Here is a 14,406-nt window from a genome sequence, read left to right on the forward strand (position 1 = left end):
TATACATACATACATACTCAATGTCATTTTATTAACACAGCACCAAATCACAACAGTTGCCACAAGGTGCTTCATATCAAATATCAACCATAAGGCCGTGCCACGTCCCAGTAGGATGACCTGTGTGACAGACAGTTTGAGCTGGTCGTGTGAAACGCTGCACAGTCATTACAGGGCTCCGTGTAATGATACTGTATACTTGTATGTTATTGCGCTATCAGTACTTTACAGCCTGTCTATGGTCTGACACAGTGTATGTCACACTTTGCAGGTGCACAAAGCTCAGCCCATCAGACACTACAAACCTGTAGCTGTGAAGAAGAGCGAAGTTCCTCTTACAGTCCCGGAGTCTCCAAACTTCTCTGATCGCTTCCGCTTGTGACCACTTTTGTTGTGAAATGTAACATTACCACAGAAATCTCTGACCTGAAATTTTGTTTTTACATTGCTTTTACATTTTTCTTTTTTTCCATTTTTAGCTTTGTATTTTAACTGCTTGATGTACACTTATTAATGTGACTGTTTTAAATTACAGAATAAAACTTCATCTACACCCACCAATAGTTATTGGCCTGTTAACTGCTGAGTTTGTTCTGTCAGATTGTTTGACATCAGCACAAAGTTGCCAGTTTATTTGCTAAAGAGCTCTTTTTGTGATTGGCCAGGAACTGGAGTGCTATACAAATAAAATAACTTGTGCGTCCATGGGGAAGAATTATTACAAAGTTTAATATCTAAATTTTAACACTTGGCATCAGACTTCTCCTGGTTGGCTGGTTTCCTGATGGTGCTCTCAGCTGAACCACCAAACCAGAGGCGCTGTTTCATAAGACGAGCCCTCTCACTGAGCACTGCTGAGACTTTTAATCATCATTATTCTTAAATATGTTTATACACACAACTTGATGGTTTTGAGTCAGACCGTTCAGTGAGACTGAACCTCACTGTCCTATAAATTTAAGCTCATGAACATCCGTTTCAAGAATAAAAGTGAGCTGTGATTCCAATTAGGGCTGCCACAAACGATTATTTTGATAGTCGACTAGTCACCGATTATTTTTGCGATTAGTCGACTAATCAGATCATCATCCATTGGACATACAGCATACAGCTTATTGCACCAGCAGCATCTGGTCTTATATAACTATCATTAGCTTACAGCTTGAAGTGTTTGTGCTAACTAAAAATAAAGACAAGATGGTAGTTTATTAATTTTTAATGAAATTTGCAGATTGTTTCGGTGAAGTTTAATAAACTCCTTGCTTTCTAAAATATAACAGGACACCGGAGTATATTATCCAGCGTCTCAAACTTCTGATGATCAGCTGTCTGCTTGAAGTTTATTTAGCTGTGCAAAAACTATAACTTTAATCTTAGCCAAACCGATTTACTCAGGAACAAATAAAATACTAAAGAAAGCCAAACAATAACATTTTAAGTTATCTAAGTGACTTATATATCATGTTTAACCTGAGTAGCGAAAGACAGTGGTGGGTTTGAAAACGATTTGCCGGGAGTCCGGTGTTCTCACGGCTCTAGTTAGCCTTGCCCCCGCCTAGCTAACGAGCTAGTGGGTAACAGACGTCTCCGAAAACGTCGGAGAGCTTTTGAAAATATGTGGTGTCTTGATAAACTGAGCAGATATTTGAGGTTTACACAGCTACATTCTCGCCTGAAAATATGTTAAACGTTTATTTTGTGACCCAGAAAGAATAATAAGAGTAAAGTTAAAACTAACTAGCTGCCGCCATTGTTGACAGCTGCGCTATGAATTCTGGGACACAGCTTCTTCTTCTTCGGGGTTTAACGGCAGCTGGCATCCTTGTACATGCAGTGCTGCCATCTTCTGTTTCAGTCCGTTATTACACCCTTAAATCCTACTACTCATTCCTGCGTCCTTTGTGATCTTACAAAGCTTCAAACGATGCGTCGACTATTAAATTAGTCGTCGACGATTTTAATAGTCGACATAATCGTGACTAGTCGACTAATCGTGGCAGCCCTAATTCCAATATGAAACTTCTCAGTGTGGCTTTTATCTAATACAGTACAAAACAGGCTTTGGAGTGTCTGAATAAAGCTGCTTTAGCTACAGTAAAGATATATTTGCTGACGTAAAATCAAGCAAAACTTATTTTTACAAATCAAAGGTAAGCTGCCTGCAATGAAGTTCAGCTGAAAACATGACTTGTGTTACTACACAAGCTGCCATCTGGATGGCCCAATAAAACTAATGGGTCCAAGCATTTACAGGCTTCCTATGCCTGACCCACGTTGGTTTTTGCAGCGTTACCTCTTTAAAAAAACAGAACTGAGATCAAAGAAATGCAAAATAAACCAATTAAACATCCAGCTGTCCATCGATCCAGCACCATGAATGCTGACACAGCTTCTCCAGCAACAGATGCTGCCATTCTGTGAGCTCTTGGTGATTTCAGCACTGCAAGTATTCTAAAGTCAAAATGAACATACGGTATTATAAAATGTATTTAAAAAAAAAAGAAAAAAAAAGTCATCTCCTGTGTGTTTGTGACGTCTTTATGTGCACGCTTATCCACAACCTCACTTCCTCCTTTCACATAAGAAGTGTGTGAGCTATGACATCACCTATTGGTTTCTTAAATATCCCTTTGAAGCTGTTCAAAAACCTGACAAGAAGTGGTGCACCTTACAGAAATGCTTAATTATGACAAAACCTATGAACAAATAGATAACTTAGGCCTTTCAAACCTCAGTGAGCCAGTCAACAATTATTCAAATTACACCTTTGATGGTTACTGGCCTGAATACAAATGAGCATATGATGGGTAACACCTGCAGACTGCTGCTGAAAAATACTCATGGGCAAAAGATCACTTTAAATAAAAGTTCTCATCTTAAGTGGTGATAAAATTGTGTTTTTCATGTTTCACTACAGAAAAGTTTGTCTAATGCAGCTAATAGTTAATCACCGTGTGAGTGTGACAGAAGCCATATCAGAATAAAGGAAATGAGTTGATGAAAACAAAAACAATTCTGCTTTAAATCGGATAATGCAGAGAATGATGCTGGACCATGTGGTCAATGTGTCCCGCTTGGTCAAGTTCAGCCATCTTTGTGAGCTCAGGGATCCACAAAGGACACTGCGATGTAGCGGACACCGGCGGTGGTGGGCAGACCTTCGTGGTAGTGGGTGAGACGGCCCGGGTGCAGAAGGGCCCAGCCTTTACGAGGAGCCTGAATGGAGCAGTCATAGCGGAGGAACCTGCATCCACCACCCTGCAGCCAAGAAACAGTACATATCAACAGCTAATGGCTGTGGCAGTTTTATGATCATTAACAACCCTTCAACAATTTCCTGAGCTCTTCATTAACAGAAATGATACAAAAGCCTTTTTTTCTATGCCTCACTGCCACAAACTGAAGAGGACAATCAACATTCAGATTTGGGCTGCTGGTAAACCAGCTGTTTGTCTTTTAATGTTTGCATGAAGAATGGGTTTATTTCATTCTGTGATCAAAAGAATGAATTTGTAATGATTTGGTCTCTGTGCGAATAAAACCAAAATACATGTTAACTGAAACGTAGGTGGAAATGGAGCGCTTGACACTCACCTGGTAATCAAGGTCTACTTGGTTGAGTGCAATGTTTACAGTGAATGTGGAGGCATCATGGTGCGGCCTTAAGGAGGGTTGCTCATCTGGCTTATATCTAACTACAAAGGCTAATTCGAAGTGAGCCTGCAAACACACAGAGGGAAAAGAATCATGCAAACGTTTGCCTGTAGCCCCCTGTACACAGATACACTCCAGTTTATTGAATAAAAGCAGAATCCTGGTTCTTGGTCCAGCATTCACCTCCAGAGATGGAACAGAATGTGTAGCTGTCATGATGTGGCATGAGAGGGGTCAGGTTTCTGTCCCACTACACTAAATCGACTGGAGTGTAACACGCTGATGATAAGACATGCTGGTCAGTAATACACACACAGGATGGTAAATGGCCTGTATTTATATAGCGCTTTACTAGTCCCTAAGGACCCCAAAGCGCTTTACATATCCAGTCATCCACCCATTCATGCACACATTCACACACTGGTGATGGCAGCTACATTGTAGCCACAGCCCCCCTGGGGCGCACTGACAGAGGCGAGGCTGCCGAACACTGGCACCACCGGGCCCTCTGACCACCACCAGTAGGCAACGGGTGAAGTGTCTTGCCCAAGGACACAACGACTGAGACTGTCCAAGCCGGGGCTCGAACCGGCAACCTTCCAATTACAAGGCGAACTCCCAACTCTTGAGCCACAATCGCCCCAGCACAGATAGCAGCACAGAAACAATGAGAGGTCGACTGTTATCCTGTTTTACTCAACAAGTTCATAACATTTAACGGCTGATTTTGTCCTCCAGTTGTTCTACCAGTTAAATAACCAGATATCAAAATCATTGGTCATCACCTGATCATTACACAGTACTTTCAAATATCTCAGAAGAGATGCAGTTACATCTGTCGTGGCCCTTTTTTAAGACACTCCGGCTAGGCCGTACCATGATGTACCATGATGAAGCTCGCATAGCTTATAAATGTTGGGCCATGGCTGGAAGACCTAAACAAGGCCCAGAATTGGAACAGAAAAAATGTGCGAATGCCAGATATAAGTACGCTGTTCGCTTTATAACTAAAAATGAGCAAATGCTAAGAGCAGATTCTTTGGCCAGGAAAATGCTGTGTAATAATACGGCAGATTTTTGGAAAGAGGTGAAAGCTCTTAATAACTGTAAACCATCTCTACCATCAACTGTTGAAGGTGTTTCTGGGGCAGATAACATTGCAGCATTATGGAGACAGCATTACAGTGCGTTGTTTAACTGTATAAAAAGTGAACCATATGAGGACAATTTTGACATGAGTAATGACACAATAAGTGTAAGGACACATGAAGTATATGAAGCCATTCATAGGTTGTCTGATAATAAATCCTCTGGTTTGGATCACATCACTGCAGAACATTTAAAACATGCTAGTGTAAGGCTAGCTCCTCTTTTAGCACTCTGTTTCACTGGGTTTATGATTCATGGCATATTACCAGACTCAATGCTGTGTATTTTACTGGTACCAGTTATGAAAGACAAAGCTGCAAAAGTGAGCTGTTTGGATAATTTAGGCCGATTGCACTAGCCAGTATTTTATCTGAGGTGTTAGAAAGAATCTTGTTTGACAGAGTTAGTGTGTTCATCTCTTCTCTGGATAATCAGTTTGGCGTCAAACCAAAGCACGGCACTGACATGTGCATATATGCACTCAAGGAAGTAGTCAGTTTGTATAGGGCTAAAAATTCATCTGTCTTCATGTGTTTCATTGATGCCTCTAAGGCTTTTGATCGAGTGAACCACAGAAAACTTTTTGATAAATTGAAGAGACGGGGAGTTCCTCAGTACATCGTGAGGATTCTCTCTTACTGGTACGCTCATCAGAACATGCAGGTTAAATGGGGAAGCAGTATTTCTGCCCCCTTTGGTGTCAGCAATGGTGTTAGACGGGGTGGGATTTTGTCTCCAATTTTATTTAATCTATATGGTAAATGATTAAATAAAATTGAACTTAAAATCTTTGAAGTTCAAAACAAAATTTACTGATTTCTTTTAAGTAATTGTGCATTATGTATATTATGGTTTTATATTTTTACAAATGCTTTATTTATATATATATATATATATATATATATATATATATATATATATATATATATATATATATATATATATATATATATATATATATATATATAGGGTCAGGCAAGTCCTGAGGAGTCAGCTGAATGGTAAGAACAAGATCCGGGCCATCAACACATACGCCCTGCCCGTGATCAGGTACCCTGCTGGGGTAATAGGCTGGCCAAAGGAGGAGATAGAAGCCACTGACATAAAGACAAGAAAGCTCCTGACCATGCATGGAGGGTTTCACCCCAAGTCCAGCACCCTGAGGCTGTACGCTAAGCGGAAGGAAGGGGGCCGGGGACTGGTGAGTGTCAGCACCACAGTCCAGGATGAGACAAGGAACATCCAAGAATACATTGGGAAGATGGCCCCAACTGACCGAGTGCTCAGTGAATACCTCAGGCAGCAGAAACCCAAGAAAGAGGAGGGAGACGAGGAACCATCATGGAAGGACAGGCCCCTGCACGGTATGTACCACCGGCAGATAGAGGAGGTGGCTGATATCCAGAAATCCTACCAGTGGCTGGACAAAGCTGGACTGAAAGACAGCACAGAGGCACTAATCATGGCAGCACAAGAACAAGCTCTGAGTACAAGATCCATAGAGGCTGGGGTCTATCACACCAGGCAAGACCCCAGGTGCAGGCTGTGTAAAGATGCCCCAGAGACAATCCAGCACATAACAGCAGGGTGCAAGATGCTAGCAGGCAAGGCATACATGGAACGCCATAACCAAGTGGCCGGCATAGTGTACAGGAACATCTGTGCCGAGTATAACCTGGAAGTCCCGAGGTCAAAATGGGAGATGCCCCCAAGGGTGGTGGAGAATGACCGAGCTAAGATCCTGTGGGACTTCCAGATACAGACGGACAAAATGGTGGTGGCTAACCAACCGGACATAGTGGTGGTAGACAAACAGAAGAAGACGGCCGTAGTGATCGATGTAGCGGTTCCGAATGACAGCAATATCAGGAAGAAGGAACACGAGAAGCTGGAGAAATACCAAGGGCTCAGAGAAGAGCTCGAGAGGATGTGGAGGGTGAAGGTAACGGTGGTCCCCGTGGTAATCGGAGCACTAGGTGCGGTGACTCCCAAGCTAGGCGAGTGGCTCCAGCAGATCCCGGGAATAACATCGGAGATCTCTGTCCAGAAGAGCGCAGTCCTGGGAACAGCTAAGATACTGCGCAGGACCCTCAAGCTCCCAGGCCTCTGGTAGAGGACCCGAGCTTGAAGGATAAACCGCCCGCAGGGGCGTGCTGGGTGTTTTTTTTTTTATATATATATATATATATAGGCTGGGGAACTCTCACACGCCGGCTGACACGTGAGACACAGAAAGGTCGTAACAGAAATCCTGCCAGGCTACTGAGAAAGGTTCTCACCACAAAGGTAAACGGACACACACTGTCACCACACACTGAACTGCACACTCACGGTACCACACAAAGTACACACATGCACACCAAATGATCACAGGTTTCATGTCTGTCAGCTGTTTTATATGTAAGCTGTGGGATGTGGCCGGCCTAGCTGGAGTGTCTTAAAGAAGTATTCATGTGCCATTGCTTGAAATTTCTTCCTGTTTCTACAAACACTCAGGTATATGTGTGTACTAAAGATTTAAAAAAATGAATCAGTGCATGTGACACCAAAATGTCAAGAGCAGGTGACGTAAATGAGCTGAGAATGTGTTCACAGTGTGCTTCTTCAGTAAAGCTGAGAACATCCTTCACAGATCTCACATGGAAGGAGATTCTTGAATTTTCTCTGAAACATTTCACAAGTGTGTGTAGTGATGGTCTTACCTTGGTGTAGTATCCAGGGAACATTTTTTCTGTGATTGGTACCACATACTCCACTAAGAATTTCTGCCATTCTTTTTCAAAGTTGATTTGAATCATATGGATGTCGATGGTGGGGACATTCTCATAGCCACCAGTGATTCGGTTATCCTGGAAAAACAAGAAACTTCTATCAGGTATATAGTTAAAGTACAGGAGGTATTCAGGACCAGATTCCAGAAAGGTTGGGAGCCTGTACGGTGTGAATAAAAACAAATACAGTTATTTGTAAATCTCCATATTTTAAAACCACATTTTATTCACAACAGAATATAGAAAACATTAAATGTATGAACTGGGAAACTGACTTTATAAAAAAGACACTTATGGCCTTTTTCGGATTTGATGACAGCAACAGGCTGAAAAAGTAAGTAGTACTAAAAAGAAACTGGAGCTGTTGGAACAATTTGAATGAACTTGGTTAATAAGTAACAGGTCAGTGACATCAAATAAAGACGAGCAGAGAGAGGTTTACCTGTCTGCAAAAAATTGCATCTATAAATTGTGAAACAACTTCAGAATAATGTCCTTCAACAAAACTGATCTCGTTATTATTGTACGATCTACTGTACAATATAAAGTGCGAGTACAATATAAGGCGACTGTTATTGTGATTTGGCGCTTTATACATAAAATTGAAGTGAAAATTGAAATTGTTATCAGTACAGAATATCATCAAAGGATTCAGAGAATCTGGATAAATCTGTGTGAAAATCAGTGCAAACACAGTTTGCTGTGCTGTCCACAGATGCAGGTTCAGGTCTCTCTCTGGGCCAAGCAGCTTTAAAATAGACTGCAGAAGAAAACATGGATGCTGCTCTGGTCTGAAGTGAAAAGAGACCGTTTGGCTTTTTATCCGCACTCGTTTCAAAAGCCTGCGTCTCTGATGGTACTGAGGTGCATCGGTGTCGATGGAAGCTGCAGCTTGCTTGCTGTTATTGCTTTACAATGACATATGCTCGGATCAAAACGAGACTATTCTAAACTGCATACTGCATCTGTTAGAATACCTCAGCTTGGTAGAGTTCACGTGCTGAACTTCAGGCCTAACTTTTCCTCAAATGAAAACATTTATGAAGCAATATGATGATGAAGACCCAGAGCTGTGGAGGAGCTAGAATCCTATATCAGACGAGAATGGAACAACACTCCTCTCCCAGGATGTTGTTCAGCATAAATGAAAACTACTCTCAGTTTTAATTGGAGATAAATGATCTCAATTTCAGCAGCAGGGCCACACCTCCAAACACGCCCCTTCCAGGTCTTACCCCCCAGGTCTACAAGCCGTCCCTCCCCTTTTTAATTCTTTCACTTCTCATTAGTACACGGGGATCTGCCAGGCCCGGGCGCCGCCGCCAGGCCCCATCGAGGCCTTCACCAAACAGCAGCTCAATTCTTGATTAAGCCTTTATCTACTAAAAAACCTAAAATGAGGACGTGAGTTCAGCGAGTGAAATACACACTGTTGTTAAAGAAGAGGGAATCTTCACAGTGGCTGTCTTTACCTTTAGAGAGATGTTGCTGTCATCAAATTAAATATGAGCTAGTATGTTTCTTAAAATGGCACATTTTATAAGCGTTTGATATGTTTTCTTTGTTCTATTTGAATACAAATATGAGTTTCTGAAATTTGAAAATCACAACATTCACTTTTTATTTTTTTACACGACGTTTTCAGAGTTGGGTATGTAGCTGGAAGATGCAAATGACATGAACTTGTGACAAATAATGCAAACAAAGACTGAATATAAGGAACACTGGAGCTCAGTGATGTCGTCTTATTACATGACTGACATGTTATTATCAATAATCATGACTACATGATTAATGTTAATAACAAGATGCCTTACCGCATTGCCCCCTCCTGACCACTTTCCATAGTGCTCCATTTCTTCAATCATGTGGTTACAAGCAACAGTGGAGAAGACTGGGAACCAGTACACATCTGGGCAAGGCTGGAAGGCAGAAGATACAACAGCATTAAGCACCGAGTAACAGCTTGTAACAGAACTGCCTCTTAAAGGAAGGTCTACAAACTGAGGACGGTGTTAGTTCCTCTGGTTATGGCAGATGTAACTGAACTAACTTCTTATCTGTGCCACAATATTTATAAGAAACATGGAAGTTGATAGGAGTTCAATGTATTTGCTTTTGCCTCTTCTAAACACAACAGCTCATTCAGTAGGTTAATCTGACTCCAGCTCAGCTCGAGTTTAAACTTACATTTTCAATCAGCTTGTCCTTCATGATGCGGGTATAGTTCTCATGGATGTAGCGCTCCTCCCAGTCCTGAAATAAATATAACATACAGATTTGCTCATTGCAAATCACACCGTGTCCTCATCAAACCTTCGCGTAGACGCAGAAATTCTTCTAGACTGCCTTCTTTTACATATGAAGCTCAGACGGTGGCTTAGCTTAGACAGTAACGTTAAAAAACGTTTAAACTGACTGTTTCAGTAATGTTGATGTTGACATGTATACTAAAACTTTGATACTTTATGCTGATGTCAGCACTCGTAACACGGAAATCCCCTATAACGACATCTACAATGTTCTCATGGATCATTTGTGCTGAAGTCGTATAATGTTGTAAAAAAAAAGAAGAAGATTGGTTCAGCACATCTGTGAATATATCTTATCTACCATCACATCACAAAAAATACAAACTGAATTTCACTGTGAACATTACAAAAGACTTTCTCAGACAGTTTTCTGTAGATAATTACTTTTAAATTTCATTTTTCTTTTCAGGATTTTTCTGAGAAATATTCCAAATATGTGTGTGGAGCTAAGATGATTGAAGACACTGTGTCTGAAGAAGCGCACAGAGGGAGGAAATAAGCATAGCTCTTATTTTACAGTATACATGGCAAAGCATTTTAATACTTAACAATTTAAGTGGATGTGTACTGTAGATGATACAGTCCTGATCAAAAGTTTAAGACCACTTGAAAACTCATATTTTGCATGGTTGGATCTTAACAAGGTTCCAAGTGGAGCTTCAACACGGAACAGGAAGAAATGGGAGTGAGACAAACCAGAGTGAGACAACACACCTGTCAGACTTAAGATCCCAAACATATTTTGTATTATACCTTCATGAACACATGATTTATGAATCCAGTTTGCACTTGTTTCCTGCACAATGTCTGTCTTACGTCTACTGTTTGTAGCTAACTTCATTTTTACTTTTACATTTTTGTATCTCATAGTATAAGAGGCCCTTACCAGGCATCTGTGGCACCTTTACTATTTTTGTTGTTTATTTATTATTTACTGTAACTGTAACACAGCAGTTTCCCTTTGGGATCAATGAAGTGTTCATCTGTCATCCATCTAATGATTAGGAAAACCGATGAGACCAGGATGTGGATTACCATGTGACTTTTTAAACCTGCCATATTGCAGTACATACATGATATGACCTGCATGTTGTCATGCTCTGATGACGGTCATAAAACTGAAACGTTAGCATGTTTGGTGGCATGGCAAAAATACACTGGTGAAATTGAGATATGGCAACTATTCCCCTGAAATTTTAAGCCAGTCCGACATATTTTAGATTAGGTTTATCAAAGGTTTCCTCGAGGAGGAACTGTGGACGTTCTCTCGCAGATATATATCATCATTTGGTGTCCTAGTAAAAAATAGCAAGCGGTGTTTCTTTAAACCCAACCTAAAAACCCACTGTCTATACATTCACACAAACTACATTAATTATTTAAACACTCTTCATATGTTACACTGTTTTATTCCTTTGCTTTGTTTTTCCATTTTGTCTCATTTTATATTTGTGATTCTGATTTTATATAAACACAGGGATCCTTTACTGAGCCTATATAACACATAGTGTCTGAGTGGTGAGATGCTGTGTACTTATATGAATGTTTTGATTTTGTAGCTAACATTTATACATCACTATAAAATTAAAACAGCTTTTATATCGTACATACAGTAGCAGCTTAATTCCACCAACTTCATTTCTGCCACTGCAATAACCATTCTGCCTGCCACAAACACTACAGCAGCTAGTAATGTTTCCATCTCACCACTGGATTTTCAAAGATCTGCCACAGATCATTGTGTAGATGACCGGTCTGGTAATTTTCTGTAGACAGGATGCGGCCAAATGTGTGCATGTTGGTTACATACATGAAGATTCCCTGAGAGCAAAAACAACAGGTCAGTCACTACTGTGGACAGTTTTGAACTTTTCTTTAGGTTAAAAAAAAACAGTTTCCTGTTTCTCTTACTGACCTTGTTGCGTATGTTGTGGCAGAAAGCCATGTCAGGGTCCGAGGAGCTGAACAGCTCGTAGTCTTTCAGCTCTCTACGGAGGAGGCTGCCTTTCACCAGGTACACATTGGACACATATGGCACATTCCAGACGCCCCTAAAAACAACAGATAATTGATGGACCAACAAATGTTCCAATGAAGTCTTAGCTGCTACAAATTTCTGTTGGTCATTATTTAACAAGCCCACCCTACAGGCACTTTTTTCAGGCCTGCTGTGCTTTTTTTTGTGGCGAGTTGAACAAAATGTCATCACTGATGCAAGCTGACTGTTAGTTGGTGATGTATGTTGAACGTGACACGTGAAACGAACAAAAAAAGAGAACGTAGCGTCTCAGGGGAATGAGGCAAAGAACACAATACACTAATGCACACATCACTGTAGAGCTGTCCACCATGTTGGACGTGATAACCTGTGGCGATCACGTCCAATCACGCCTACATTTCTTACATAAACATGATCACTGCCCACCTTGCTTACACTCAGCTGTCAATCATCAAGGACAGAAGGAGAATCTTTTTATACCTCTCCTTCATCGTATACATAGAATTTGTTATAAGTTATTTCAATTTTTAAACTCACCAGTATCTGTTTCAAATAATATTTGACCATTTAAAAATCTTACAGTTATATTTTTATTATGTCTTTCTAGTTTTTTCTTTCTAATCTTTCTCATCTGCCTTCTCCACCACTTCTCCCATCCTCATCCCCATCTCATCCTCTCCCTTCTCACCTGAAGCCTCACTCTTGAACTGAAGTAATGGTTCTAGCATAAGAAATCCTACAGGAACATACTCATTTATTCTTGATGTTGTTGCAGTTATTAATTATCAGCAGATCAGACATCCCTCCTATCTCCAGACAGGTGACAAGAGCCAAAGAAAGCTGAATTTACGGTCGAGCAGAGGGAGCACAATCGCTGTCAGATGCTGTCAGTCAAAGCATTTTATAGATACAACATCTCCATATTTCCACATTTCACCTTTTTTCTCAAAATTGCATTTAGACATCAATCTTGAAATTTCTGCTTTATTCTCAAAGACATTGATGTTTTGAGGTTTTTGTTGCTGTTCTCCGGTTCCTGCTGAACTGCGCTATCACAGAGCGTGAACTCCATGATGACACACTTTCATCCCAGAGCTTTATTATTCTGAAGGATCAAGTGAAGGTGGATCTAGCCAAGGTCCAGGTGGGTTGTACTTACAAACAGCCACAGCAGTTCCTGCCATTTGACAACTTCTACCATCGCTTTATCTTTATCAAGACAGGTCTGCCTCTCACCTCTCCTAAACTCTCGATCTATTTTAAATTCTCATCCAGCTCCTGTGCTCACACACACTTGTGAACATTGGGGCTAAGGTTGCTGAGAATCAAACTCATTCGATTTTTAAAAGATGAACATATAGCACCAGTTTGAAAATCCCAATTCCTTCTTGAGTTATTGTATTCACAGGATTTTCTGGAAACTTGACCTCTGACCTTGACCTTTAGGTCACCAGGATTCAAACTTGTCTGAGAGTTTTCCTAGATACACCTAGACACACTAGTTATTGCAGGCACAGATTTGGGTATCTGTACCACCCACAGGTGACGACAACACCCCCTCAGCCTTTTATGGTCAAAAATGAGGAATGCAAAAAAAATTCTAAATGCTGACAAAGGTTTTAGGGAGCAAATAAGCAACTTACACTCTCCGTCCTTGTACAATGTCCACATAGTCCTCAGACCTGGCGTAGTAGCCGTCTCCACTGAGGGCTCCCCAAAAGTTGCTCCACAGCCGACCAGCTCGAGTTATCATTGGTGCTACAATAGGACTGCAGGAGGCCATTCAAGAAGTGCTATGTGTTACATTTCTTCATCTAGACATATACTCAACTCACATAAATACACTAGAGCTAAAGAAGTTAAATGTGACTGTGACTACTGCCAGCACATCAGTGAATGACTCAGTATAAAAACATTTCCTTACAGGTTTTGTTCAATCAGAATTTTGAGTGTATCCTTGTTCTTTAAGACCACTTCAATGTCCAAACTGAAGAAATAGTCACAGTCCTGGTCCCTCCGGCACAGATCGCTGAAGAAGAAAACACACTGATAGATTAGCACATATATTATAATAGAATTTAAAGAGCAATCTGTTATTGACCTTAATACTGTATAATGAAGAGTACACATCATCTTCTACAACTCAGTTGATAAACATTTTAAAATGAAGATGTGTCACGTTCTGGTTGGACAGTACTCACAGGCCTAGGTTCCTAGAGGCAGCTCCATCCATCTCTTCTTCAGGTTCGATGACTGTGACATTCTCATACAGGCTTCCATAATCCTTTAGGAAAGATCGGACCTGACGCTGATGATGAGCTTCCTGGAGGGAAAAGGAAAACACAAAGAAATGCAGAGCAGGAAGACTGCTGTGAAGATAAATATGTTGCAAAATGTAGAATAAAAAGTGAGAATGTGTAGAAACCTGTACGTTTTTTACACGCTTGTGTTTTAAATTTACGGTTACAGAAAAAATGCATAGATTGATGTTTTCACAAATATACTAGAACTGCAAACTTGT

The 14,406-nt window shown here is 40.7% G+C and overlaps 2 protein-coding genes across 3 annotated transcripts in view; one reads left to right on the forward strand and one right to left on the reverse strand.

Moving 5' to 3' along the window:
- The window catches only part of tpx2 (TPX2 microtubule nucleation factor), a 16,238-nt gene extending 15,681 nt beyond the window's left edge, over positions 1-557 (forward strand). For both annotated transcript variants that reach the window (XM_080897763.1, XM_080897764.1), the window contains exon 17: positions 272-557. In XM_080897763.1, coding sequence (XP_080753889.1) covers positions 272-382 — 111 coding nt within the window. In that variant the 3' untranslated portion in view covers positions 383-557. The remainder of the gene's footprint in view (positions 1-271) is intronic.
- Positions 558-2,522: 1,965 nt separating this feature from the next.
- plod1a (procollagen-lysine, 2-oxoglutarate 5-dioxygenase 1a) overlaps positions 2,523-14,406 on the reverse strand; it is a 29,994-nt gene continuing 18,110 nt past the window's right edge. Inside the window, exons 10-19 of the mRNA XM_080897762.1 lie at positions 14,087-14,208; positions 13,810-13,914; positions 13,529-13,654; positions 11,802-11,937; positions 11,594-11,707; positions 9,765-9,830; positions 9,392-9,496; positions 7,506-7,652; positions 3,595-3,720; positions 2,523-3,258 (exon numbers count right to left, since the gene is read on the reverse strand). Of these exons, the coding sequence (XP_080753888.1) occupies positions 3,103-3,258; positions 3,595-3,720; positions 7,506-7,652; positions 9,392-9,496; positions 9,765-9,830; positions 11,594-11,707; positions 11,802-11,937; positions 13,529-13,654; positions 13,810-13,914; positions 14,087-14,208 (1,203 nt within the window). The 3' untranslated portion in view covers positions 2,523-3,102. The remainder of the gene's footprint in view (positions 3,259-3,594; positions 3,721-7,505; positions 7,653-9,391; positions 9,497-9,764; positions 9,831-11,593; positions 11,708-11,801; positions 11,938-13,528; positions 13,655-13,809; positions 13,915-14,086; positions 14,209-14,406) is intronic.

Source organism: Rhamphochromis sp. 'chilingali', assembly GCF_963969265.1.
Source record: "Rhamphochromis sp. 'chilingali' genome assembly, chromosome: 12".
NCBI classification, from domain to species: domain Eukaryota; kingdom Metazoa; phylum Chordata; class Actinopteri; order Cichliformes; family Cichlidae; genus Rhamphochromis; species Rhamphochromis sp. 'chilingali'.